Raw genomic sequence first — 26,865 nt, 5'->3', positions numbered from 1 at the left:
ATCAGGTGCTCAATATTATTTGATGAATATGATTTTGAGGAATAGCCATTTGATGATGAATGAGTCACGGGGGTCAGTAAGCATGAGCCACAACTTGGTCCAGCTCTTCAGTCTCCCAATCTGTGCTAATATGACAGGTCCTTTGTAGAGAGAAATAAAAAGCCCAAAGCTGGGACGCCCGGCCTGAATGGCGGTGGGCGGGACCTGAGCTGCGCACGCAATCTCCAGCGGCGGGTCGGAAGACGGCTTTACCTTGGCAACGACTTGTTGTTAGCAACCGGCAGCGGTCCAGCGTTGGTCCCCGCCGAGCTGCCTGGGGGAGGCACCCGCCATGAATCCGCCGGTCCCCCTGGGGATCCTGGAGGATAAGGAGGAGGAACACTTAGCCACTCAGGTCCTCGGACCCTCGATCAATTCCGATAATCCTCAGGAGCGGATCCAGGCCCGGCGCCTCCGCATCGCGGCGCGCCTGGAAGCCCGGAGACGGTGAGCAGGGGCTGGTCTGGCCGTGGCAAAGCGCCTCGGGTGTTACGGGGTCAATGCGGGGGGGCGGGGCTAGGAGTGGGGTGCTGCCAGGGCAGGAGCCCCCTGCAGTGAGGGGCCGGAGTGCCCCAAGGGTGAGAGGGCCTTTAAATTTTTTTTCAAAAAATGTATTTATTTATATTAGAGGAAGGGAGGGAGAACATCATCTCTTGTTCCAACTATTCATGCATTCATTGATGGATTTTTGTTTGTGTCTTGACCAGGGGTCAAACCGGCAACCTTGGCATATCTGAACATGCTTTCACCAACTGAGCTTTAACCACCCTGGCCAGGGCAGAGGGCCTTGTTTCTTGATAGAAAACTTTCATTCCAGAAAGTATAAGCAAAGTATGGGATATTAAAACATTGAACACACTATAAAGTTAAAAACAGAAATAGCAATCCTTTCAATGCTTTCACTGGGAGCCGGGTGCAGCCGGCACTGTGGGCAATACACTGAAATGCGGGCGATCCAGGACCTGCCCTTCGAGGTCTGTCTCCCCTTCCCTCCCAGCCTGCCTGCTTCCCCAAGTATCAATCCAGTGGACCTCAGCCACCACTTCTGCTGGCCTCAGCGCCTTAACTGCTTGTGTGACCCACGCTCATTCCTGAAGCATCTGAGACTGACAGCCTTATTCCTTTCACGCCAGGTTGCCACACCGATCCACCCACAGACACAGTGGACTGTCAGAGAGGGTAGAAGAAGAGGCACCTGCATTCCCTGAATTGCTGTTACCCTCCCCATGTAACAGCATCATACCTTGTCCTGCTGGTCAGGGTCAGCTGCCCCCCTAAGATGATGACTTCCCTTCTTGTCTGCTGCCCATTGGACACAAGTGGCCCAAAGTCGTGTGGCTGCGTTCCAACAAAACTTTAGTTACTGGGCACTGAAATGTGAATCTCATGTTTGTGTCCCAAAATTTCCATTATATTCGATTTCCCCCCCTAGATTAATAAGCTTCGTTTCTTTTAGAGCAGTTTTAGGTTTACAGAAAAATCAACTGGAAAGTACAGAGTATTCTCACATACCTTCTGCCCCCACACATGCATCACCTCTCCCACTATCACATCCCCCGCCAGAGTGGTACCTTCATTACAGCTGATGAACCTCATGGACGTGTCATTGTCAGCCAAAGTCCATACTTTACATTGTGATTCACTCTTGGTGTTCTGTGGATTTTGACAACTATATAAAGACAAGTATCCACCATTACAGTACCGCACAGAATGGTTTTACTGTGGTCTGCCTATGCACCCTCATCTTAAAAAAAACCCAACACTCTTAAACATGTAAAAATTATTCTTCACTTGTGAGCCATACAAAAACAGGTGGGTTAGATTTGTTCCATAGGCCCTAGTTTGCCAACCCTGGTGTGACAAACCACTGTGATGTTCTGTGGGATATCTGGGTGGTTCTGGCTTATTCAGACTATATTTTCAAAGGGATCAGGAGAATTAACATTGCCCTGTGAGTATGAGCAGGTATTATTGTCAACCTTTTAAACCTTTCTAGTCTGATAGGAGAGTAACGATACCTCACAGGGTTTTCAACTTCATTTCTCTGCTTATATGTGAAGTGGAACATATTTTTTAATGTCTATTGGCCATTTGTATTTCTTTTGTGAATTGCCTATTCACATTTTTTGCCAATTTTTCTATTTGGTATATTGTCTTTTTTTAAAATATTGATTTGAAGGAGGCTTTCCTATTTTATAGAGAGGAAAGTTTTTTTCAAATATCTTTTACCAGTTTATCCTTTGACTTTCAAGGATAAAATTAAAACATTTTCGGAAGTAAAATCTTTCAACCTTTTTTCGAACTTTGGCCTTATTCTCTCCCCTTTATATAAATTTACTTATAGTGTTTTAGGATTATGTTTTTTAATATCTAAATTATTAACCATATGGAAAGTATTTTTGTGTGTCGTGTGAATTCCCATGGAACCTTTGCACATAGAACTTAAGTACTAGAAATAACTTCAGTTTCTCGGTTCTTTTCCACCACAGGGAAGCGCTCGGAGAATATTTAGATGGGAAGAAGGAGAGTGAGGAAGATCAAAGCAAGAGCTATAAGCAGAAAGAAGAAAGCAGACTGGTATGGACTGGGCAGCGAATGGGTCCTGACAGCTCTGGGAGGCTAGATGGCTGGGTGTGATGTCACGTTTTCTGTAGTTCGTTATTTTATTTATTTATTTTTTAATCCTCACCCGAGGATATTTTTCCACTGATTTTCAGAGAGAGTGGAAGAGAGAGGGAAAGATAGATAGAAACATCAGTGTGAGAGAGAGGCATGGATTGGTTGCCTCCTGCATGTGCCCTGACCAGAGCCCAGGCCGGGGAGGAGCCTGCAATCGAGGTACGTACCCTTCACCGGAATCGAACCCGGGACCCTTTCGTCCGCCGGCCGACGCTCTATCCACTGAGCCAAACCGGCTAGAGCAGTCTTTGTATTTAGAAGAAACTCGGTAGGGATGAAATCTCAATAGAGATCCTGTTTCCTGTCTCTAGGCAGAACTGAATTTGAATCTTTCCCATTGGGGAGCTCGCCAGGAGTGAGCTTTCATATGAAAGTTTCTTGTGTTGATGCTGCCTCTTCTTGGCTCATACACCTTTAATGGCATTCACTACACATTGGATAAAGTCCAAATGATCTAAACTGGCACTCAAGAGCTTGTGTAGTCTGTTCCCATCTTCACTTTGCGATCTTCTCTCCCGTTGTTACCTAATTGGGCCTTCCACTTGGCGAGGCCGACCCACTTGCTTACCTCCAGTGGCTTTGTTCTTTCCGCTCTGTGCCTTTGACCATCTGGAATGCCAGGCTCCTCCCCTCTCCTCTTCTCCCCTCTTCTCCTCTCCCTTTTCTCCCCTCCTGTCTCCAGGGTACCTTCCCAGACTTTCAGACCATCCAAGTCCCAGCCCTTCTAGGAGTTCCTCTGCAAGCCAGGCTGACCTCCTTTAATTCATTTCATTTTGGATAGCTTTCTGCCCTGTATGACTTTTCAAATGTGTGTGCATGCAGTGTCCCCAATGAAATTGTAAGCTCTGGCCCAGCTGGCGTGGCTCAGTGGTTGAGCTGCTACCTATGAACCAGGAGGTCACAATTCGATTCCCGGTCAGGGCACATGCCTGGATTGTAGGCTCGATCCCCAGTGTGGGATGTGCAGGAGGCAGCCGATCAATGATTCTCTCTCATCATGGATGTCTCTCTCTCCCTCTCCCTTTCTCTCTGAAATCAATACAAATATATTTTAAAAATTGTAAGCTCTGTGAGAGTCAGAGCCTCTTTACTTGTGTAGTAGTGCATGGCCTGTACTCAGTAAACACTAAAAAGAAAATCATCAACTGCTCTCCCATGGTAATGGCAGGGCTCCTGGGATATTTAATAAAGGACTTGGAACAAGTCGTTTTTTATTGCTGGAGAAATAGAAACGCCAGTTCAAAACAGCAAGCCAGACCTAGCAAAGTGCCACATTTAATTAATTGTGACAATAACTGCATGGACAGTGATACTGTAGGAAATGAGATATGGGAAATTGCTCACTACACTGGCCTGGTCAGGGAAGGTTATGCTTTACCTATATAATCCTATCATCTGAAAATGAGTGTTTATCTCTTCCTGTTTAATATTTATAACTTTCAATGGGACACCTGAAACCTATATCATTTTATGAATTAATGTCACCCCAATAAATTCAATGAAAATGTAAAAAATATTCACACCTTTTATTTCTTTCTCTGGCCTTGTTGCTCCAGACAGGCCCTTCAGCCTGTTAGAGAGACGTGGTGATGAGGAGGCTCCTGTGTCTTGCTCTGGCTTCCCTCTGGGTGCACCCCCGCAAGTGGACTTGCCTCAGGTTCATTCAGAGCCCAAGTTCCCCCTTCAGGTCACTCTCTGTGCCACAGAGCCACACATTCCCTGCCCACAGGGTTCTGGGCCTGCTTTCACGGCCTGCACGAGACTTTTCCCAGGGTCTGTCCTGCTCAGGGCAGACGAGGCCACTGTTGTGCAACCTTTAGGCCTGATGGATGACAAGGGTTCTAGATGGAGCTTGGATATGGTCTGGGAACTCCATATGCCTGCATGTGAAGCCTTGAGTGGTGTAGGACAGAGGTGGGGTGGGGAGAGAATGGGGTGGACTCTAGGCTGGGGGGCCAGAGACTGGCTCTCCCCTAGCCACCAAGTTCTGGGTGGAACTTCTAAATTGTTATGAAGGTGTTGAGGTAGGAGGACAGAGCATATTTTATGAACTGCTTATGACACTGAATTATAATTTCTAAATATTTAGATATATGGTATGTGGACCTCCATTTAAATTCTTCTCCTGGGTCTCAAAAATGTTAGGTGTTTGTTGGTCTGTTGGTGACTAACATTTTCAGTTTTACTTTGTGACTTGAATACTTGATTTGGAAATTTCTGATGTTTGCATTGTCTGAGTAGAAAATAGGAAATTGCACTGAACTACAGTAATTGCTCAAAATTACTTCCTTATGCACGTAAAACCATGTTGGTACAAGCGATAAAGCTGCAGGCATTTAAAAAAGTCAGCAGTACCCAAGATATCTGGGTTTAAGGTTTTATATTTATTTAAACTGCATTTCAAAATTCCTATAGACTAGCAAGATGAAATAGAGTCTCTGATCATTTCAATGACTTCTTGAGGTAAAGATATTTATAGGTTCCAGGTTCCAAAATGATTTGAGAGTTAGAGAATTTTTAAGTTCCAAAACAGGCTTGGAAAACCTTAGGCATAACATAAGGATACCTGAACTTTGTGGTGACATTATGACATCACAAAAATGCCAGGAATGAAGATACTGAGTGTGAAATTGACAAAAAGGGATTAGAAGGGGCGGTACCAAATGCAAAGTTCCTGAGCCCATTGAGGGAGAGGGTAGTGCAGCCAGCTACAGTTCTCTCCTGTATTAGGGCCCCTGTAACAAAAGACCCCACATAACATTAGCTTAAATGAGGTGGAGGCTTATTTTTCTGCCGCACGTGATAGTCCGGGGCTGAAATTGGGCTCCTCAAGGTCGGGCCCTCACCTCCTTCTGCCCTTCATGTGCTCAGCATATCCTACTTTAGCGCCACACTCCAGCCTGGGAGGAGGGGGAGCAGGGCCTGCAGAAGGTGCACGCTTTCCCTTCAAGGCACAATTCAAATGCGGCACATATCTGTTCTGCTTATGTGCTATTGATCAGGCCGTTCTGCCTGCAAGGGAGTTTGGGAGATGTGTCTATTTTAGGAGATCAAATGCCCAGCTGAAATTTGGGTATTTGATTATTAAAAGAAGAGGGGAAAATGGACTTGGGAGAACAACTGTTATTGCCTGCCTCGCCTCCCCAACTGAGAGTCTTAGAAAGGATGCAGGCAGTGTAGTCACTTGGAGGTCTCCCGGGGAAAGCATATGTACCTAGAGCGCATGCCGTGTGCTGCTCTGAGGATGAGTTAAAGCACATCCAGAAGTGCAGAGTGCTATGGTTTGTAAGCTGTAACATCACAGCACGAATGTCATGATGGAAATGGGCTGCTACATAGATGGTGTTATTAAAAGTCTTAAGGCAAAAAAAATGTAAAATTAAAAAAATTTTTTTTAAAAGAATTTAAATAAAAGAAAAGGAGAAAAACAAAAAGAAAAGTCTTAAGGTGGCTTTGGATTCCAGTTTGGGTGGCTAGAAGAGTTACCAACAGTTGTGCAAAATGTTTCTAATTTTATAAATTATTTTAAAGTTATAAAGTTATAAACGTATGAATTCCTTATAAAGTCTTATACATTTTATAAGTACATAAGTTCTTTATACAGTGTGCTAACGTTATAAGTTCTTTGTTTTCAGAAATTGGCTAAACTGCTGCTCTACGGCACCGAGTTGGTGACAAATATCCAGGTGGCTACGGACATCAGAGAGACCCACCGGAGGGTGGAGGAGGAGGAGCTGAAGCGTCAGAGGTGAGGAGCCCCTGCTCGGGAGCCTGGCGGAGGTGGAGGTGTCTCCTTTGTGGGTCCCCAAGTTCTCCCCAGTTGCTGGAAAGCGGCTTTGTCACACTCAGTCTAGTAAAATCCTCTTCCCTCCCTCTGGCTTCCCCCTTCCTCCTCCCTTTCTCAAGTCACACGTTCCTGGTGACGCGCCAAGCTGTGCGGATACGAAAAGGAGTGAACACGGCCTCTGGTCTTGATGTCTAGTCCGCATAGACATGGGAACACCCAACCGCGATTTGTGGCAAAGTGAAGGTTAAGTGTAAAGAGTCGTGGAAACGCAGATGAGGAGGCTTCTGATTCTCTCTGGGGAGACGGTAGAGGAAGCTCTCCAGGCAAAGTGACACCTGGGTGGGGCTGTACGGGATGAGTGGGAAGTGAGGAGTGGGCACTGAGGCCGAGGGAACAGCTTGTGCAGAGGCACAGGTCACATGACATGCTTGGGAACGGCATGATAGCGAAGGACGAATGGCGGGGGGTTGGGGGACGAAGAGTGATGAGGCTAAGAAGGTCAGGTGGGCTGACCGTGAGAATGACCAGACCCAGGAACATCTCAGTGTCGTGGACACTGTAGCAGGTGTTAAAGAACAGCAAAGACTCCACGTTTGAAGCACAGGGGGTCAGAGGGATCTCGGCAACTCAGGCAGACCTTCAGCTCCAGTCCTCGGCAGGAAGGCTTCCGTGCACACCCATCTTCCCAGGTCTCAATGCCCAGCAACCTGTAGTTCGATGAGAAGAGCAACCACCGTGTTCGCCCATCGCGGCGGATTCACACACAGTGTGATTTTAACAACAACGGATTTAGTTGTTCAGCATAAGTAGTTCCCCCAGTGGCAACTTTACCACCTTTATTATAATAATACAATCCGTGATTTTATCCTTGAAACGTCCCACTGACTGTCACGGGCTGTGCCAGGAACGGCACTGGCTGATCCCCAGCAGTCAGCTTGGGAAAGGCCCCAAGTGCCAGACTGACGGGTTAGGTTTCGTCCTGCAGCCGCTGAGGAGAAATGGAAGCGTTTAAGTGGCAGCGTTACAAGAGAAATGTGGGTTTTAGAAAGATGACCCGATGGCTGATTCTCAGTTTTTGAGGAAGAAATTCAGTTGGGTCCATATGTGTGTGTGTGTGTGCTTAGCTTTACCAAGTGTCCTCGCTTGGAAGGTGGGGAGAAGAAAGGGGATCACAAGATGACTGAGTTGTGATTTCTGCCCTTCAGGGGGTTTGCACACTTGTTTGGAGATGGTCTCACAGACATGCAGTCTGTTAGAGGAGGGACTGAATCCCTGGCATATGCTCTAGACCAGCGGCTGCCCACCGGTGGTCTGCGGCCCACTGGTGGTCCGTGAGGTCTGAGAGGTTGGCGACCGCTGCTCTAGAGCCCGTTCTCAGAAGGGGCCTCACATCTCAGCCCTGAGGCCTTCCTTCAGTCCAGGCCCATCCTCAGTATAATCCATCCCATAGTTTCTTTGGAATTTCTGGAAAGACCATCCCTGGTTTCTGTTGCTAACATGGAGTTCCCCTGTTTGTACATTCCGCTGGACATTTGCTGGTGGTTTGGGAGAGGAACGGTCAGGCACTTGAGGCCACTGTTGATAAGGACAGTTACCATATGAGTAGCATTTGTTAAGTGACTACTGTGCTGAGCATCACCTTAATTGATCCTGACGACACATGTGAAGGTGGACACGGTCATCCTGTCCATTTTATGGACGAGGAAAATGGGGCTTGCCGAGCTCAAGTAACTTGTCTAAAGTTGAGCGTCAGTTAGCAGCAGAGCCAGGGCTTGGACACAAGGCATGGAACTCCAGGAACCAAGTACTGAACTACTGTGTGCCACCATCTTCTTCCTCATACGTAGGTGACCAACTGACTCCTGATCCGTATGTGCGTGTGTTTGGCTTTACTGTTGATCTGTTTTTGTTATGTGTCACTTTGTTTATTTGGTCTCGGTCACTTATAGTCAAGCATTAAACGAAAAGATTTCTCAGAGCCCGGTTTGGTCTTGGGTGGGTGTATCAGGAGCTGGTGCTTGGTACCCGGCCCTATTTTATAGAGTCTGGAGGACCTGCCTGCGCTGTGGGAAGGCAGCATCGGAAGCTGAGCTGGCATGGCCTGCGGTGTTTGTGTTTGCAGGCTTGAAAAACTGGAGAACGAAGTCAAGACCAGCCAGGACAAATTTGATGACATCACCGCCAAGTGGGAGGAGAGCATACACAAGAAAATTCCCCAGGAACTGTGGGAAATGCTCAACTCCCAGCAGGTGCACTGTGCGGGGCTGATAGAAGATAAGAACAAGCTCATCAGCGAGTTACAGCAGGCAAGAGGCCCGGGTCACCCAGTGCCGGCCAGGTGGGGTCGGCTGGGGGCGTATAACTGGGTGATTGGTTTGCTTCTCTTGAATGAAAAAATGTGGAGGCCTGACCTCAGGCCTCAGGACGCCGCACAGCTCAGGCGAGCCACCTTAGCCAGAAGGAAAAGCTGGGTAGTCATTCTAGAGCGATTGGCTTCCCAACAGAAACCTGTGTGTGTGTAGTTAAGGGGTGGAACTTAGTCTGCAATGGTATGTTCCCACGGTGGAGCCTGGACACCAGTGGCTCAGCGGGCACACCTGGGCTTTCGGGGACGTTGCAGGGACGTTGCCTCAGCAGGAATGGAGGCTTTGATCCTGGGCGGCCCCTTCAGAGCTGGGCCCTGCGCCGAGCCCGCCCACCCGCCTGCAGCACCCCCGAAGTCACCTTCTCCTTGTGCAGCTGTGATTCCGAGTGATCACAGATGCTGAGGAGAGGGGTCTCTGTTTGCGGCCAGCCTTGGACTGTCTTTTTTAGGAGTTAAAAATAAAGGATGACCAGTACGTGAAGGACTTGAAGAAGCAGTCGGAAGACATCTGCGTGCTCCTGGAGCGGATGGAGGAGCAAGTGAAGACTGTGATGAAGACCTTCCGCCAGGAGCTCAACCACATCGAGGTGACGGGGTGCAAGGCCCGCTTTCTGCCCGGGGAGGAGGGCTGTTCTGTCCTCACCACCTAAGGAGGGGCCCAGGGGTCTTGGTCCTCCGCTTCCTGTCTCTGCCCTGGGCTTTTGTGGGCTTATTTACTCATCTAACAAATATTCATCAAGCATCTGCTGTTGCCAGGCACGGTGCCAGGGGCTGGATACAGCCATGGACAGAACAAGGTCCTGGACGAAACCTGTGCCCTGTAGGGGACAGCTAGACAGCAAGCAGACACATTGCTAAGCAAATAACTTGGCAGGTGGTGATAAGGGCTTTGAAAGAATGTGAAACTGGGTAAGGGTGAGAGCAGTGGAGGAGGGGGCACAGTGTTGCATAACCGCTATTGATCTGATTTGTTTATGATAGTCAGGGATGAGGGATGGGAAAGGGGAATGAATGCCAAACAGGACTCAGGAATCAGTACTTTGAGTGAAACATTAAATTGAAACGGGGACTTAGATCTTCCCAAAGTGAAAGGGAGCCAGGAGGAGGGGCCCCTCTCTCTTTGTATTGTTATAGACTCATTTCTGCGGCCCAGGTCTCCTCGTGAGCTCCGGGCTGCCGTGGCTTCACGGGAACCCCAACCACAGCACGCACCAACCCTAGGCATGGGTGCATCAGAGGCCAGGGTTTGCCCTGCGACTGCCAACAGGGGCATTGGCCCCCCTCCAGCTCCCTGCCTCGGAGACTGGGTCAGCCACAGGGCGGTTGGCACATTTCCTCCCTAGACTTGTGTGAAGGACGCGCTTTATAACACGAATTTCCACGCAGCTCCTTCGGCAGTCCTTTGGCCCCGCGAACCTCGGCGTGTCTGCCTTGGATCTGTGTGTGGTTGGTGTGGGCTCTTGGATACCGTGGGACCTGCCTACGCCGAGCGGACGCAAGAGCCCTTTTCCTTCTCGGCCGCAGAAAGCATTTGAGGTGGAGCGGCAGGAGCTCCTGTCCAGTAACAAGAAGAAATGGGAGCGGGCGCTGCAGGCTCACAACGCCAAAGAGGTCGGTGGGGGCGGGGAGGGATGGGGGTGTCACGGGTGGTCCGTGTGGGCTGGGCGATGTCTTCTGTGATGGGATAGCTGGCCCGGTGTAGCCTGGGGAGGGTGGCCATGGCGGACGGGCAGTGCTGCTCTTCGTTCATCGGTGTGGCCCTGCCGGCGGCCCTTATCCCTGGTCGCTGTGGTTTCCACGGTCCTGTCACTTTCTCTCTCCCTTGTTTCCTGGGCATCTCTCTCAGCCAGGGATATTTTTGTGGCCCAAGAAAGTGTTTTAAGACACATATTCAAGGGTGCGGGGCCATCACTTTATTTCAGAATTGTAAGGCACAAAGAAACAACTTGACCAAGGTTCACTGGATCCTTTTCCTCTTTTGTAAGAAATACAAACATCTGACTGCAGGGTCTGTGCTTAACTGATCCCCGCCCGCCCCATTTATTTTTCAGTTACAGTTGACACACAATATGATATTAGTCTCAGGTGCACAACACCGTGATTAGACATTTATATACCTTGTGAGGTGGTCGCCCCGATAAGTCTCGTACCCCCTGGCACCGCACAGGAGTTATGACAAGGTGGCTGACTGCTCCCTCCACTGCACTTGATATCCCCGTGTGCTTAGCGTCCTCCTGGAGCATTCCTCTTGGAATTTCCGGAGTAAGGGCCCCATTGAGCAATTCAAAGCCTTGGGCATAGGGCAGTGATGGGAACCTTTTGAGCTCGGCGTGTCAGCATTTTGAAAAACCCTAACGTAACTCTGGTGCCGTGTCACAGATAGAGATTTTTTGATCTTTGCAACCATAGTAAAACAAAGAATTATATTTTTGTTATTTATTTTATGTATTTAAATGCCATTTAACACAGAAAAATCAACCAAAAAAATGAGTTCGCGTGTCACCTCTGAAACGCGTGTCATAGGTTTGCCATCACTGGCACAGGGGCTTCTGAGCGCCAACAGATCCCTCGGGAGTCCTGACACTTGCAGACATGCCCTGTGCCACACTCGTCAGGCCCCTGACGGACTGAGCCGGGACAGGGACGGGGCCTGACTCCCCCTCGTCTTCCCCTGCCTTCAGCTGGAGTATCTCATGAACCGCCTCAAGAAGGTCGAGGACTATGAGAAGCAGCTGAGCAAGCAGAGGATCTGGGACTCCGAGGAGTACAACATGATTAAGATCAAGCTGGAGCAGGACGTGCAGGTACCACGCAGGCCTCGGCCAGAGCAGGCGGAGAGCCTGGGAGCCCTCATCCTCGTCTGCCAGTAACATTGCCGAGTGGCCCATTGAGCAGGTACTTGTTGCTGACCTGCTTTCTTTGGCATGGCCATCTCTGAAGGCACTCACGTGCAAGATCCACGTGAAGACATGCTCTCTTCAGTAAACTAGGGGAGAACCGCCAGATGCCTAAAGGGGTCTGGAAAGCATGAGCCACGGGGAAGCATCGAGAGAATTGTGCATTTTAGCCGAGCAGAGGGAAACGTTAGCTGTGTCCCAGGGCCGAAACTAGGCCAGTGGCCATCTAATGAATGTCTTCCATATTCCAGGCCGTGTAGGCAGTTTCTCTAATCCTTACATTAATAGGAAAGGCAGAATCACTAACAGCATCTTCGATGCCCAAACACGGAGGCTCGGAGACAAGGTCCTTATCAGGTAAATGGTATCCCCAGGACTTGAACCCCATTCTCTCTGGCTCGATGGCCTGTATCTTTGCCATTATTCCAAACAGCCCCCTGACTGGCGGTTGGACGTTGCTGTAGGGCAGATTCTGAGTCACCCTCAGAACTATCCGATGTAGAAAAGTTAGCCCTCCCAACAGAGTCCCAGATCTCGGAGAGGATTCAAAGGCGGAATGACCGTCTGTCTTCAGTGGGAGGGTCCCTGCAGTGGGAAGGAGCTTAGACTTTCTCGTTTCTAAAGTTCTTTCCAAGCCTAGATCCTGTGTTTCAACACCAGTTTTAAAGAGTACATCTGCAATTACATGCAGGTGCAATACGATTTCATCTTACTGTTCAAGCTCGGTCTATTCATTTCAGTCTCCACTAGGACAGCATGTTAGATGACAGTTTTTCCACGTAGCCTTTGGTAGAATTTTAGTTCTTACACCTCTTGTCATTTTACATGAAGAAGGGAAATAAAAAGCCCCATTAGACTACAAATATTTTTACCAGTCTGGAGAATTTTCCTTGGCCTTTCTCAGATTAATGCCATGGAAATGAGAGTTACTGACAAAGAACAATAGCGTCTGTAATAGAGCAGTACTATTTGTGTGGGCTGCATACATTACACTTTTTAATGAAAATGGCTATTGTTAAGCTTTCTGAAGTTATCTTGGTAATATGATAATTTATGTGGCAAAACTATACCCCATTGACCTCAGACAGAGAAATAATGGAACGTCGTGTTCTTTTGTTGTTGTTATGTTTTTTCATTTGTGGTAAGAGCACTTAATATAAGATCTAGCCTTTTAGCAAAAATTTAAGTCTACAATATGGAATTGTTAACCACAGGCCCCTGTTGTACAGTATAAATCTCCGGAACTTATTCATCCCGTGTGACCAAAACTTGGTATCCTTTGACCAATGCCTCCCCATTTCCCCCACCCCCAGCCCCTGGCAGCCCTGGTAGCAAATTCTACTCTCTGCTTTTATGAGTTGGACTATTTTAGATCCCACATGCAGATCTTTCTGTGTCTGGTTTATTTCACTTAGCATAGCATCCTCCAGGCCCATCCATATTGTGGCATATGGCAGAATTTCCTTCCTTTTTTCAGGCTGAATAATATTCCATTGTATGTATAGGCCGTGTTTTCTTTATCCATTAGAAACGGATAATTGCTGGACATTTAGTTTGTTTTCACATCTTGGCTCTTATGAATAATGCTGCAATGAACACGGAATACAGATATCTCTTCAAAATCCAGATTTAGTTCAAAATACAGATATCTCTTCAAAATCCAGATTTTAGTTCCTGTGGATGCATACCCAGAATTGGGACTGCTGGGTCAAATGATAATTCTGTTTAGGTTAGAGCATCGGATTGTGAACTGAAGGGTCATGGGTTTGATTCTAGTCAAGGGCAGCCAATTGATATGGCTCTCTCACATCAATGCCTCTCTCTCTCTCTCTCTCTCTCTCTCTCTCTCTCTCTCTCTCTCTCTCTCTCTCCTTCCCTACTCCCTTCCACTCTCTCTAAAATCAATGGGAAAAAAAATCCTTCAGTGAGAATTAACCAAAAAAAAAAAAAAAGATAATTCTATTTTTAATTTTTTAAGGAGCCTCATATTGTTTCCATAGTGGCTGCACCCATTTACATTCTTACCAACAGGGTACAGGGTTCCCTTCTCTCCACATCCTTGACAACACTTGTTTTTCTTTGTTATTTTGATCATAGTCATCCTAATAGGTGTAAGGAGGCATTTCATTGTAGTTTTGCTTTTAATTTCCCTGATGATCAGTGATGTTGAGCACTTTTCGTATACCTGTTGGCCATTTGTATGTCTTTGGAGAAATGTCTGTTTAGGTCCTTCAGCCACTTTCTAATTGGGTAATTTATTGTTTGCTATTGAGTTGTAGGAGTGGGACCTTGTGTTCTTAATTTTTAAATGCTTGACCGAAACCAAAACCTTCTGGTACATGGGAAGATTATAGGGGTGTGGAGGTGAGGTAAGACTAAGGAAGTGAGGGACAGAGGGGCACCGAGCCTGGGAGACCTGGCAGTCCTGGCTCCCCGTGTCTGGAAGGACTGATGGCGAAGTGTGGGTATGTGGGGGGCAGGCTGATGGCGATACTCAGAGTGGGAAAGTGTGTGCAGTTCCCTGCAAAACGGATCTTTCCTGTGTTAGAATGGAAACCAGGAGTACGCTGTACCGCATTATCCCTTTAATGGGAGAATATAATCAGACAGAGACTTCCCGTATTGCAATGCTTATGATATTTTAGTAAATTGGACTTAGTCATAGTGCCTCTTAGCCGCACCTTCACTGGACATTAAAGTCAAGTAGCATCGATCTTTGCCAAGTAGATGCGTCATGCAGCTCAACTTCACATTTGATCTTCCTAACTAATTCGTAGCGCTGTTTCAGTTCTGAAATATGGAACCAGAGTGTGTGCAAATTACAAACATAGAGAGGCTCCAATACACATGGGTTTGGTTTGATGGGTGAAGTAGAAGAAAAAAACAAGAATGTGTACTTTTCAAGTGCTTACTGCCAGTCAGGTCACATTATGATGAGCAAAGAGAAGCCCAGAAACATGGTGCACTCTGCCCGCCACCACCCCCCCCCCCCAAGGCCCCCCGCCCGCCTTCGCCCCCATAAAGCTGCCGGAAAAGCTTAGTTCTTGATGCAGGAAGTAAAATTGTGTGTGTGTGTGTGTGTGTGTGTGTGTGTGTGTGTGTATGTATGTGTTTTAAGGGCCTTACGTGCTCATTTAAACTTGTAAAATGGTTTAGTTCAACTTTACGGGCTGTTACTTTTAATACCAGAACATTAATCACAACATAAAGTACAACTTTGCTAAATATCTTTGGATAATTGAAAAATAAGTGAAGACATTTAACATAATGCATCATTATTTTAAAACATAAACTGTACTCAGTGTGTGGCAATCAAGAACGGCTGTATGTTGAGACGAAACCCTGAGATAATTAGCAATAGAGTCAGCGGTACTGAAATAGGTGAGCATGGGTGTTGCAAACAAACAGTGAGCAGTGCAATTCCTGTCATCGCCGGCTGCAGACTCTGTACTGTAAGAGGCACAGACTGCGATCAGTTCTGTGAGTTCAGCGACAGCACGGCCAGTAACTCCTAAATGACGTCGTGAACTTGAAGCACCCCCCCCCCCCCCAGGCTGCCTTGGGACAGAGCTGAGTGAAGGAGTGGCTGACCTGTGGTCCAGTAGAGACAGTAAGGAGAGGGGCCCGGCGCCAGTCCTCTAAGAACGTAACTAGCAAAGAGCAGGAGCAAACGTGTCCCACAAGAGGAAATAAAATCGCTAATAAATATTCAGCTGCACGCACAAGCAAAGCGATGCAAATCAAAGCCGTCACGTGACGGGTTAGTATTACTATTTGCCTAGAAAATCAGCACAGATTTAAGTTCTTTCAGGTCACAAAGGAAAGACGTGACCTAGTTACGTTAGTTCGGAGTTTTGTAAATTGTGTTCATGGGGGTGAGACGCTAGTGGTGTTTTCACAAAACTAACCAAGAGTGACACCAATGACATTTTTTCCTTCCAAGATGTCTGATGTAGGAAATAGCTACTGTTGCGTAATAATCTGCCTTGAAGAAGGAAAGTTACACACAAGTTCACAGGACAGAGCTTGTGTTTATAACGCGCGCTGTCACTGTGTCATAATATTAAAACTGTCCTGTGTCTGGGGGAGTCTGGGAAGTGACGTCTACGTGATAAGGGCTTATTGCAAAGCTACGAGGAGCAGGTCCCTGGGCATCATCGGAGCAGCCAGCCAGGCGCTCCGGGGCCCAGGGCTCCCCACGAGCAGAGGGAAGACCACTCATTGTCCTTCCAAACCCAGAGCAGCTCCGGAGACCCTCCTTCTCCGTGGATGTCCCCGCTTTCTCCGGCCGTCACCATCCAACCTGGAGCTTTCCTATTGGACTTTGTGCTGTGCCACCTCATAGACCAGTGCCCTCCCCTGTGTGCAGGGCTGGTTGCCCTGGCAGCGGGAGGACGGGTTTCATCTGGGCATGGAAGCATTAATCACGGCAGCTCTGCGGGAAGAGCTGCCCCGAGCCCCTTTCCCTGAAGATACCTGGCCGTCCCTAGAGGGGCACAGGGCTGAGAAGCACTCAGCCTGGGACCGGCCAGGGTCATGGCACCTGAACAGAGGCTGCATGGTCAGCATCTTCCACATGCCCTTAGGGATGTTGTTCCAGTCAGAAGTTTTCAAATGAAGTTGCATCATGCTCGGGAAGAGTGGGGCGCAGCTCCGGGCAGCTCCCTGCCCCACCCCCAGCACCCCGCCCAAGGGCCGGGCCTGCACTCAGAGCCGCATGGCCTGCCCTGTGCCACCCTCGGTGCTGACAGGGCGTGGGGAAGGGGCATGTGTGCACACGGCCAGTGGGAGTGTCGGCCGTAAATTGCCCTTTGGAAAGCCATGTATTGAGAGCCTTTGACCTAGTAATTTCACTTCTGAGAATCTAGTTTAAGAAAAAAAAAAAAAAACCCGAAGGTTTCCTATCCAATTGTTCCCAGAATATGTTAATATTTAAAATGATCAAAACAATATAGATGTACAATTGTAGGGCCATGGTAAAATATGATATATGGTAAATATCCCACACATACTTCCTATAGGGTACGTTATTATACACGAGCATGCACCATTAAAATGATGTTAATAGAACTTGATGACATGGACAGTTCTTGTTGTAATATGAAGGGAGGAAAATAGGGTATGAAATGTGAAGGACACAGGAAGGACACATGTCACTATGTTGACAGCGTTGCCTTTGGGAAGTGAATTATGGGTCGTTTTTCCTCCCCTTCTCCTAGGTCGTCTTCTTCTTCCTTACTATATTTTCCATAGTGAGCAAACACTGGCCTCTCAGCCAGGAAACGTTGTTACCGAGAAAACCGTGTGACTAGTAAAAGTAAATAAAAATTTGGCTAAACAAGCAGAGAAATGGAGAGGCACGTTGGTTACCATCCGGGTGACCAGTGTGGCTCTTCATTGACCACCTGTTAAAGAACGGGGAGGGGCCGTTCTGAAGGGCCGTTCAAACCCTTGGCCCGGAGCGGAGGTTGAAAATCTCGGGGAGAGCTGAGTAGGGCATTGCTGACTAATCCCTCCAGTTACGAGGTGGGGATCCCGGGATCCCACAGGACCGGGAAATGACTCACCCCTGACAAAGTGTCACAGCACCTTTGTCCTCCTCTGCCTCGTCTCCGGGCCAGGCCCTCCTTGAGGATGGCTCACGGGGGCGGTGCTGGCGGCTGGGATCACTTCCTCTGCGGCTTCCCTGGCGGAGGGAGGTGGGAGGCGGTTGAAAGAGCCCTGTGACTTGTCGCTGCTTATCGGGATCTGGCTACACTCAGGCGCATCCTGCTTCCTGCCTTTCCACCCAGGAAGGGCATGAGCAAGCCTGGCCGTGTCTGCCCTGCCTCCAGCTTGCCCCCTCTCATCTTTCTCCCCCCGGCTGCCAGCCTGGTCTTTCTACCCTGCCTGGACCGGCCACTCCACTCTCCTGCCTCACATCGCCAGGGGCCCTGCGCTGCCTTCAGGATGCAGCGTTCAGTCCCTGCTTGCTCAGGCCCTGCTGCTCTGTCAGCCTCCTTCCCGGCCGTCCTCGGCCTCAGACCTGAATCTTAAAGTGCCCGGGGTTTCCCCAGAGCGGCCTCTCCAGAACTTTCTCCTCTCAGGTGTAACTCCGCCAGAGTAGCTCCTCCCCGCTCTCCAGGCCTCAGTTAGGCATGCCGATGCCATCTTTTCAGGGGTCCCTGCCCTGGCCTCGAAAGTACTCTCTCACGGGCCCCATGCCGCCCTGCGCTCACCCCTCTCTTAACTCCTATCTGCCCCTTGCTATCTGTCTCTCTCCTGGGCAGGGCAGGGCTGTGCCTTTCTCATCTGTGTTCTCCCAGCAGCACCGAGTAAAGTGCCTGACATACTATAGAGCAGTGGTTCTCAACCTTCCTAATGCCGCGACCCTTTAATACAGTTCCTCATGTTGTGGTGACCCCCAACCATAAAATTATTTTTGTTGCTACTTCATAACTGTCATTTTGCTACTGTTATGAATCATAATGTAAATATCTGATATGAAGGATGTATTTAGGTGACCCCTGTGAAAGGGTCGTTCGACCCCAAAGGGGTCGCGACCCACAGGTTGAGAACCGCTGCTATATAGGCACTCAGTCAATACAGGGTATCCCCAAAAATGAATGGACACTTTAACGGCAGATAGCCCAATTTGGAAAATGAAATGTATTTTTAATAAGCGCTGCTTTTATAATTATTCAAAGTGTGTGTATACATTTTGGGGGACACCCTATATTTGCTGAATGCATGAATACAGCTAACGGAAACCCCAAAAATAAGGATGGCGTGCCTGTCCTCCCTTAAAATGGACATGGCCTGCTAAACACTAACCTGCCAATGGGAAGGTCAGAGTGGGAACACTGCAGGTTTTCATGGTAACATTAACCTTTACGGTATTTCTAGGGGGTGACTCAGATCTCTAACGCGCCAGAGGGATAGCTGGTAGTTGCATGATTTATGTATTTTTTTCTGGTTGGCCTTCAACTTGCCTCTCCTGATAGATTTTCTAAGGGTTCCGGTGGGACATGTGTCCTTAAGGGTCCTCTGGTCTGACTCCAGAATGCGCCATCAGGGACCCTCAGGTGTAACAAATTATACCGGGGCCAATGAGTATTATTTTTTTTAAAAAACTTTAACTTTAGATTCTCGAGCAACAGCTTCAGCAAATGAAAGCAACTTACCAGCTAAACCAAGAGAAGCTAGAGTACAACTTCCAGGTGCTGAAGAAGAGAGACGAAGAGAGCACGATGATCAGGTCCCAGCAGAAGAGGAAGATGAACCGGTGAGCTGGCTCGGCCCCCTGCTCCTGGGCCCTCCGTGCTGCAAAGAGGGTGGGCTCGAACGCTGCCCTTTCGCAGGAGTGTAAACTGTAAAAAATAGAGCTGACTTTGTTAGAAGAGATTTTTATTTTTAGAAAAGATAATACATTCAACTGGTTCCCCCCACCTCCTCCTAGGAAAGAGTTTACAGCAAAAAGTGAGCTGGGAATGCGGGGATGTGACAGGTCCCGGGGCAAAGCGGGAGGGATCAGAAAGGTGGATGTTTGATTGAACGTTCGCTCAGTGGGAGAAGGGGCTTGGTAGGGTGGGAGGGAGGGAGTGCGGAGGCCGGGCGTGGGTTCCCCATCCACATGGCAGCACCGGGCGTGGGTCCCCATCCACATGGCAGCACCACGAGCGGCACCATCCCCACCACCACCTCCGCTGGCTCTTCCCTCTGCCGTCAAATGTACCCGGTTTCCCTTCTCTTGAAAACCTTCCCACCGACCCTGCTGCTTCGCGGGGTGCACACTGTCTTTTTTCTCTTCTTGCTTCCTTTTTCCTTGTTCCTTTCCTCGCCCTTTGCCCCTCCGCCCTCCTCCAACATTCATAATTTGACCTGTGACCCCATCATCGGACAGAAACTTCCCTCTGTAGGGTGCCAATGATGCCACTCTAGCCAAGCACCACGGCTTCCCCTCAGGCCTTGTCCTGTTATTGCTGGATAATCACCGAATCTCGGAAATGTTCTCCTCTGGTTTGCATGACGCTAAAAGATATTCCCTTCTTTCTCAGTTTATTCCTAATTTGTTTCCTGGGGTGGTTCTGCTTTTTCTTGCCTGATAAGTTATTCTAGAAAGCATTTTACCCCCCACTGACACTCCCCCCCCCCTTTTTTTTTAATTTCAATGCCCTGAACATCAGTCTCGTGGCTTTGAATATCACTTCTTTGTTACGACTACCAACTTCATAGTCCTAATCCCAGCCTCACCTCCTTGCTTTGCCTGAAAGAGTCCCGGTCATCTCTAGGATACGCTTTCTGGAACGAGCTTGCTGACCCTCCCGGGTTTCCAGTCCCCTCCTCACTCTCCTTCGCCCCTAGTTTTCGGCCAGGCACCGAGGACCTGACTTGCAGCCGTCCCTTCCCGTCCACTCCTTTCCTGCTGCCTTGCTCAGACAGTCAGGGTGCCACTGGGGTTTATCTTTGTGTCATTGACTTCTGTAACCAGATGGCACAAGGAAACTCCTTTACTAAATAACGTTGAAAAAACACTTTGGGATGGCGACTAAAAAAATTTTTTTTGACACCTATATATGGAAGGTCTCCCAGAATGCTATAGTTAAGAAAACGAATTAGCCCGGCCGGTGTGGCTCAGTGGTTGAGCGTGGAGACTATGAAGTAGGAGATCATGGTTCAGTTCCCAGTCAGGGCACATCCCTGGGTTTCGGGCTCGATCCCCAGTGTGGGGCGTGCAGGAGGCAGCCCATCAATGATTCTCTGTCATCATTTGATGTTTCTATCCCTCCCTCTCCCTTCCTCTCTGAAATCAATAAGAATATATTTTCAAAAAAGAAAATGAATTAGATACTTCTTTTTTATCAGAGACCAAGTTAACTCATTTTCACTTATTATTGAGGATGAAAATATGGATGATCAGTGTTGGTGTTTTAGGGACCTTCTGATTATTTCAGAACAATGCTTCAGAGGGAAAACGTTATTTTTAGAATTTTCCAACTTCAACTCTGTCAGCCTTCGAGCTCTCGGCTCCTGTGTAAGTGGGGCACTGACATAAGACACCTCTCCAGGAGTTTGAAGTCTGAAGCTCGGTCCCGGGTCTCAAAGCTGTGCCTGCCATGCATATTTCATGTGACAAGTTTCCATGCGCAGAGCTCCTGTTAGCCGGGAGGTGGGGAGCTGCGGCAGGCAGGCAGGCCGGCATCCTCAGAGCAGTTCCTGTGCTGGAACCCGTGGCCAGTCCCCTCCCCTGCAGGCCAGGGGCAGTCAGATGCCTCACCGCTGGGCTCCCCTGGCACTGGTGTGAGTCTCCTATAGCATTTCTCACACCGTCCCTTAATTAATGTCTGTCTTTGTCTCCGACTGGATGGGTATCTCTTATTCATCTCTGCGTTGGAACAGATCTTTGGCACGAAAGAGACCTTTCATGTTTAATAAATGAATGAATGAGTTATTGGACCTGTTAACACATTGTTTGCGGGTAGTTTTTATCGCGCGCTAACAGGTGGCGCGGGCCATTTTTGCTAATTTTTTGCACAAATGGCAACGTTCAGTAAAATTACGGTAACTTTAGTTTACGTATTTATACGTTACCCGCATTCTACTGCTAGTCTATAAAAAACGTATTAATACGTGTCCCGCGCTCTACTACATTGGTAGAACGTATAAATACGTAAAACGTGTAAACACGTTTCCCGCATACAATGTGTTAACAGCATCAGCTCTTTGAGAACGGAGGGCTTATATATTGGAGGACTCATATATCGTAGGCTTGTGATGCGCAATTTTAGTTTTTTCCTTCCTATCTGCCTTATTTCAGGAGCTCAGAAGTTGAGATTTTTAATAAGTGAGGTTGGTGCCAGGTAGGGACGCTGGCAAATGGTGTGTGGAGGAAGATTCGGTCGCACTCTTGCATAGGAGGTGGCCTCTTGGTGGGTTTGGGCGTCTGGGCGCGTTTTAAATGTGTTTACTTCTGGCCTTTCCCATGACCCCCTGCTGCCTGCCTCCCCTTGATCACAGCTGGAGCTGCGTTGGGGACTATGGGGGAGGGTTTTCTGCCCGTCCATGCCTGGTCCTGGGTTCTGCGGAACCCAGCGAAGTAGATGAGAGGACATTACACCTTCTGCTCAGCAGCACTGACTTCTCCCTCCTCCACCAGCCTGCATGACGTACTGAACAATCTGCGATCCAAGTATGCCAAGCAGATAAAGCAGTTTCAGGAGGAGAACCAGTCACTAACCTCAGACTACAAACGCCTGGTGATACAATTCAAGGAGCTGCAGAAAGCCATGAGGTATTTCAGCGACTTAGGTCTTAGAATAGAGGCCGTAGGGGTCGGGTTGGTGGTGGTCATGGTTTCACTAGACTTTGATACCAGCAGCTTTTTTTTTGGAGCTGGGCCAGGGCACCCAAGAGCCCTTTGTGCTGTCTGCCTTGTTCCTCTATTTGCACGTCACCTCCCTTTTCTTGAGACTTCCTGGGATGGCTTTCAGTCTGTCATAGGTGAGGGTCAGTGGCCCAAGAGATTGGGCCAGGCCCAGGATTCACCCCAATTCTGTCTCAGGTCTTGCTGTCCTACTAATGGAAGGGGCCCTAGCCAGACCCTGGGGTCCGCTGACCACGCTCAGTCATCTCTCCTTCGCAGGCATTTTGTTCTCATTGACGAGGAGAAGTTTTGGGACTTTTGGGTGATGAATGAAGAGGAGGCGAAGGGTCTGATAAGCAAAGCCTTGGATGTAGACAGGATCATCCACACCCAGCACCTGGGCCTTCCCTGGACGGCACCTGACTTCTGGTTCCTGAAGAATGTGGGGCCTCTATTTCAGCAGCAGCAGAAGTCCGCCACGCAAATACTAGAAGAAGTGCTGATGCAAACAGGTGACTAGAACAGAGTCCTGGGCCCGAGGGGCCCCCTGAGGGCATCAGGTCCACCCACTCATTTTCCAAACAAGGAAACTGCGGTCTAGAGAAGGGGGCGGGGTCTCATGGCTGAGAGGTCTGTAGGGGACGATTGGTGGACATGGCTGGTACGTCTCTAATTCATAGCTCTACCCTCCCCGCTGTGTCAGGAACTGGAAGTTGGACCTAGAAGCCTGATGTCCGATTCAGGTTTGATTTGTTTTGGCTAAGGACACTGCTGTGCACCTCTAGGGTCAGGCTGTCTCTGTTTTTGCGATGTTAGCAGTCATTGCGCAAGATCTGCTAAAGGCACCAGGGATGGCAAAATGGCGATATTCTACATTTTGTCAGTCATCATTTGTTAGCTGGGACACTACCGAAAAGAGGCTCTTCCCCTCATCAACTGCCTGTGACTCCGAGATACAGTTTGTACGGGAAAAGCAGGATAGATGCTTGTTCTTTCTCTATTTCCCTCTTTGCAGAATGAATGGGTTGTGGCGCTAGCATCTTCCAAAGGTCACCAGTGATGTTTTGTATATATTAGAAAGCACCTTTGTAAACACATGGGTTTAAACAAGTTTGATATGTTTTGGTTGATGCAATTATTATTGTTACTGATGCTCAAATTGTCCCATCTTTGGCCAGTGGGAGTCTCTTCATGTTGCCTTCTGGGTCCTTTAGACACCCACCCCCACCTCCATCCCCGTCGTCTTTGACAGCTTCCTGGCTTCCAGAATGACCAGAGGTTCCAGGCTCACATGATACTTTTCCTGCTTCAAGTTTAGAAGCAGCCATTTCTCTTAGGAGACCTGGTTCTTTTTCATAGGGAATGGTATTTTTTTATTTATTTTTATTTTTTGGTTAATCTTCACCCACGGATATTTTTTCCATTGATTTTTAAAGAAAGTACTGAAGGGAAGGGGGGAAGGAGGGAGAGAGAGAGAGAGAGAGAGAGAGAGAGAGAGAGAGAGAGAGAGAGAACATTGCTCTAGCCGGTTTGGCTCAATGGAAAGAGCATCAGCCTGTGGACTGAAGGGTCCTGGGTCCAATTCCAGTCAAGGGCATGTACCTCGGTTGCAGGCTCGATCCCCAGCCCTGGCCGGGGCATGTGCGAAGTGATCTAGTGGTTGCCTCCTGCATGTGCTGGATCAGAGGGTAAATGCCTCTGCAGTTTTGTTGGATATGGCGCTGTAGGGTGGTACCATTGTGCGTCCCAACCAGCAATTTCATATGCTGTCATTTCCAAATGCTCTTCATATATCTGATCTCATTTTGCCTCTTGAACAACTAGTAAAACCTGGATAGTACAATGGCTGTTATTCCTATTTTCAGATGAAGAACATACAGGCTAAAACACTTAAAAGTATTCGATTTTAATGAGGAAAACGTTTGCCTCTTGCTGTCAGCTACCGGTTCCTGGTGGTGATATCCTCCTGTGAGGCAGCGCTTTCCCACCGTTAGGTCGGCTGCTTCCCAGCTGCTGAGGTTTAGGAACCAGGCGGCCAGTCTGCTGGATGGAGCCCTGAAATACGAGCGAACCGGCTCACACTGTCTGGAGCTCCCACATCCTGGCCACGGCTGGATTTTGAGTAAGATGTTTCCAGGCAGATGGAATTCGCAAAAGTGGGCAATAGAATCTGTCCACCACTGGCAGCATTCTCCAGAGAGTCTCTTATTCCGGCCCGTTTTCCCCACACAATCGGCTTTCTTCAGCTAAAGAGACTTGCCAGCGCCTTAAAGGGGCTTCTTCGAGGTGAATGCTCTCCAGGGAAGACATCAGCCAGGCCAAGGAATGATCCCCCTTTCCTTTCCTCTCGCTCTCCTCTGCCCCCCCCCCCCGCCCCCGTCTGCAGAAGAGGAGGGGTCGGAGGAGGCTGACCAAGAGCTCGAGTCTTACCTGGACCTGCCCAAGCAGGTTTCAGCCAGCACGACCAGGAAGATCCTGATGCTCCTGTGTGATGAGTCGGTGAGGGGCCTCGGCAGGGGCTGCGGGGTGGGGGTGAGGGTGGGGGAGGGCGGGGGGGCCGTGCCGACTTCCTGCTGTCGCTTCCCGTGGGCTCTTCTGATGAGTCTGGCCGGCTCAGCTGAGGCCTGGAGCAGGCGTGGCCCGGCCCCGGGAGTGCTGCTGGGGACCTCACAGACAGGCCGAGCCAGGCAGGCGTAGGGCAGGCTCCTGCCACTTCAAACAAGATGCTCATCCTGCAAGGGAAGGGGCACCGTGTCGCCCCCATGAGCCCACCTGCCAAGGACGGTGGCCACGCCTTTCTCGGGGAGCTCCTGGGACATGGGAGACTGTGGGTGCGCTGGGCTGCGGCGGCCTGCATGCACGTTAGCAGAACCCGCTCGGCTCAGGGAAGGGGCTGCCTCAGAGCTGGTTCAGCGGGAGGTGGGGTGGTGACCAACGTGATGGGTGTTTCTTTGATTTCAGTTTTGAGGTGATGGAGGAGATGGAGCGAGGCCAGCAGCCTCCCACCCTGGGGGGCAGTTGGGACCGTTTTCTTGGGCCCCAAGGCTGGCTCCTGGCCCTGAGGCAGCTCCTGCTGAAGGAGGCGGCTGGCAGGGGCCCCCTCTCGGTCCCAGGTCGCTGCCAGTGGCCCCCGTCCCTCTGCCTGCTGCCCCCTCTCTGCCTGCTGCCCCCTCTCTGCCTGCTGCCGGGCCCTGCAGCTCTGTGGGGACTGGCATGGCGGTGAAGGGACGTTGGGGGGTGGGAATCTGTGACTGGGTCAGGTCAGGGCTGCTGTGGGCACCTCGGGGGTTCACCCAGGGCCTTGTGGGTGATGAGCCAGCACCCTCCGAGGTGGGGGACCGAGTCCGTGGTGAGATCGGCTGTCCCCGGGACGGGCTCCGAGGCATCCCGCGAAGGCCTTCCCCTGGGCGCCCGCCGCCTGGGCCCGTCCCGGGGCCTCTGCTCCGAGGTCGTCGCTGCGCTGCCGGTTGTGCAGAGGAGGCTGCAGCCCGGGCAGCTCCTGAGCGCTGCCTCTGAGCGGAGATGCCGCCCCCCCACACCCCCTCAGGGCTTCCTCATCGAGAGCAAACTGCTGAGCCTTCTGCAGCCCCTGGAGAAGAGCGAGTGCTACCTGCTGAGGCTGGATGCCATATTCTCAGTGAGTCCCGCCGGGTGGAGTGGACGTGGGGTGGGGGGTGGGGGGAGCTCGTTCTAAGGCGGCCGCCCATGTTTTCCCAACGTGGCCTCCGCCCCATGTGGGCCTCCCAGGGCCCCCCTGGGCTCACCATCCCTGCCGGAGTCCCTTAGGTCTCGCCCGTCCCTGGCCTTGCCCGTCCCTGGCCTTGCCCCTGCCGGCTCCTCTCCCCCGTGGCCCAGCGCTCAGGCTGCCGATTCTCCCCCACGGCCCTGAGCTCAGATGTGGGCCCAGCTCCTTAGCACCCCTGCACCCCCAGGCCTGTGTGGGGCAGGTCCTGACTCTGGGCCTTGACTCCGTCCTGACACCGGCGTCCCCAGTTCACTGCGCTGCCCCATGCGGAATGGCCTCTACCCCGGGCCACGGCAGGTGCCAGGGACTCTGAGGGCAGCCAGCCCAGCCTCTTGCCCAGAGCCCAGGGCCCGCCACGCCCGCTGCAGGTGGACTCCTGAAGTGGTGTTTGAGCGTCTTTCTGTTTCCCCCTCAGGCCCTTGGAATTGAGAGTGAGGACGACTTATATAAACTGGTGAATTTCTTCCTCAAATACCGAGCTCAGCATCTGTCCAGCCAGGTGAGGTGAGGGGCCATGGAGAAGAGGTCTTCCCCATTAAATCTTCCTGGAAGCCCCAGAGGCACTGCGACCACTGAATGATTTTTTAAAAAAATATATATATTTTATTGATTTTTTTGCAGAGAGGAAGGGAGAGGGATAGAGAGTTAGAAACATCCATGAGAGAGAAACATTGATCAGCTGCCTCCTGCACACCCCGTACTGGGGATGTGCCTGCAACCAAGGTACATGCCCTTGACCGGAATCAAACCTGGGACCCTTGAGTCTGCAGGCTGACGCTCTATCCACTGAGCCAAACTGGTCAGGGCTGAATGATATTTTTAAAGAAACAGCGAGGGTTTCGTGGCAGGGAGAGCTAAGTCAGCATCGCCTTTATTAGTGTCGCCTTTTCTGTTTGCAAAGGGAAGGATGGCTGGGATGAGAGGCTGGCCTCACACCGAGGCCCTCCCTCAAAGCCAGGCCTTCCCGGTGATATCCAGGCCCACCAAGTGGTCACTGATTGGTCCGTCACA

General features: G+C 49.9%; 1 protein-coding gene across 1 annotated transcript in view; it reads left to right on the top strand.

Moving 5' to 3' along the window:
• Window positions 1–26,865, top strand: part of DRC1 (dynein regulatory complex subunit 1) — a 32,202-nt gene continuing 5,337 nt past the window's right edge. Inside the window, exons 1-13 of the mRNA XM_036335125.1 lie at window positions 1–486; window positions 2,529–2,616; window positions 6,354–6,466; window positions 8,628–8,811; window positions 9,320–9,457; window positions 10,395–10,481; window positions 11,552–11,674; window positions 18,892–19,031; window positions 21,903–22,037; window positions 22,389–22,621; window positions 24,496–24,608; window positions 25,657–25,746; window positions 26,270–26,353. Of these exons, the coding sequence (XP_036191018.1) occupies window positions 332–486; window positions 2,529–2,616; window positions 6,354–6,466; window positions 8,628–8,811; window positions 9,320–9,457; window positions 10,395–10,481; window positions 11,552–11,674; window positions 18,892–19,031; window positions 21,903–22,037; window positions 22,389–22,621; window positions 24,496–24,608; window positions 25,657–25,746; window positions 26,270–26,353 (1,683 nt within the window). The 5' untranslated portion in view covers window positions 1–331. The remainder of the gene's footprint in view (window positions 487–2,528; window positions 2,617–6,353; window positions 6,467–8,627; window positions 8,812–9,319; window positions 9,458–10,394; window positions 10,482–11,551; window positions 11,675–18,891; window positions 19,032–21,902; window positions 22,038–22,388; window positions 22,622–24,495; window positions 24,609–25,656; window positions 25,747–26,269; window positions 26,354–26,865) is intronic.

Source organism: Myotis myotis, unplaced genomic scaffold, assembly GCF_014108235.1.
Source record: "Myotis myotis isolate mMyoMyo1 unplaced genomic scaffold, mMyoMyo1.p scaffold_m19_p_14, whole genome shotgun sequence".
Taxonomy (NCBI): domain Eukaryota; kingdom Metazoa; phylum Chordata; class Mammalia; order Chiroptera; family Vespertilionidae; genus Myotis; species Myotis myotis.
This window is presented reverse-complemented; position numbering and strand designations above follow the sequence as displayed.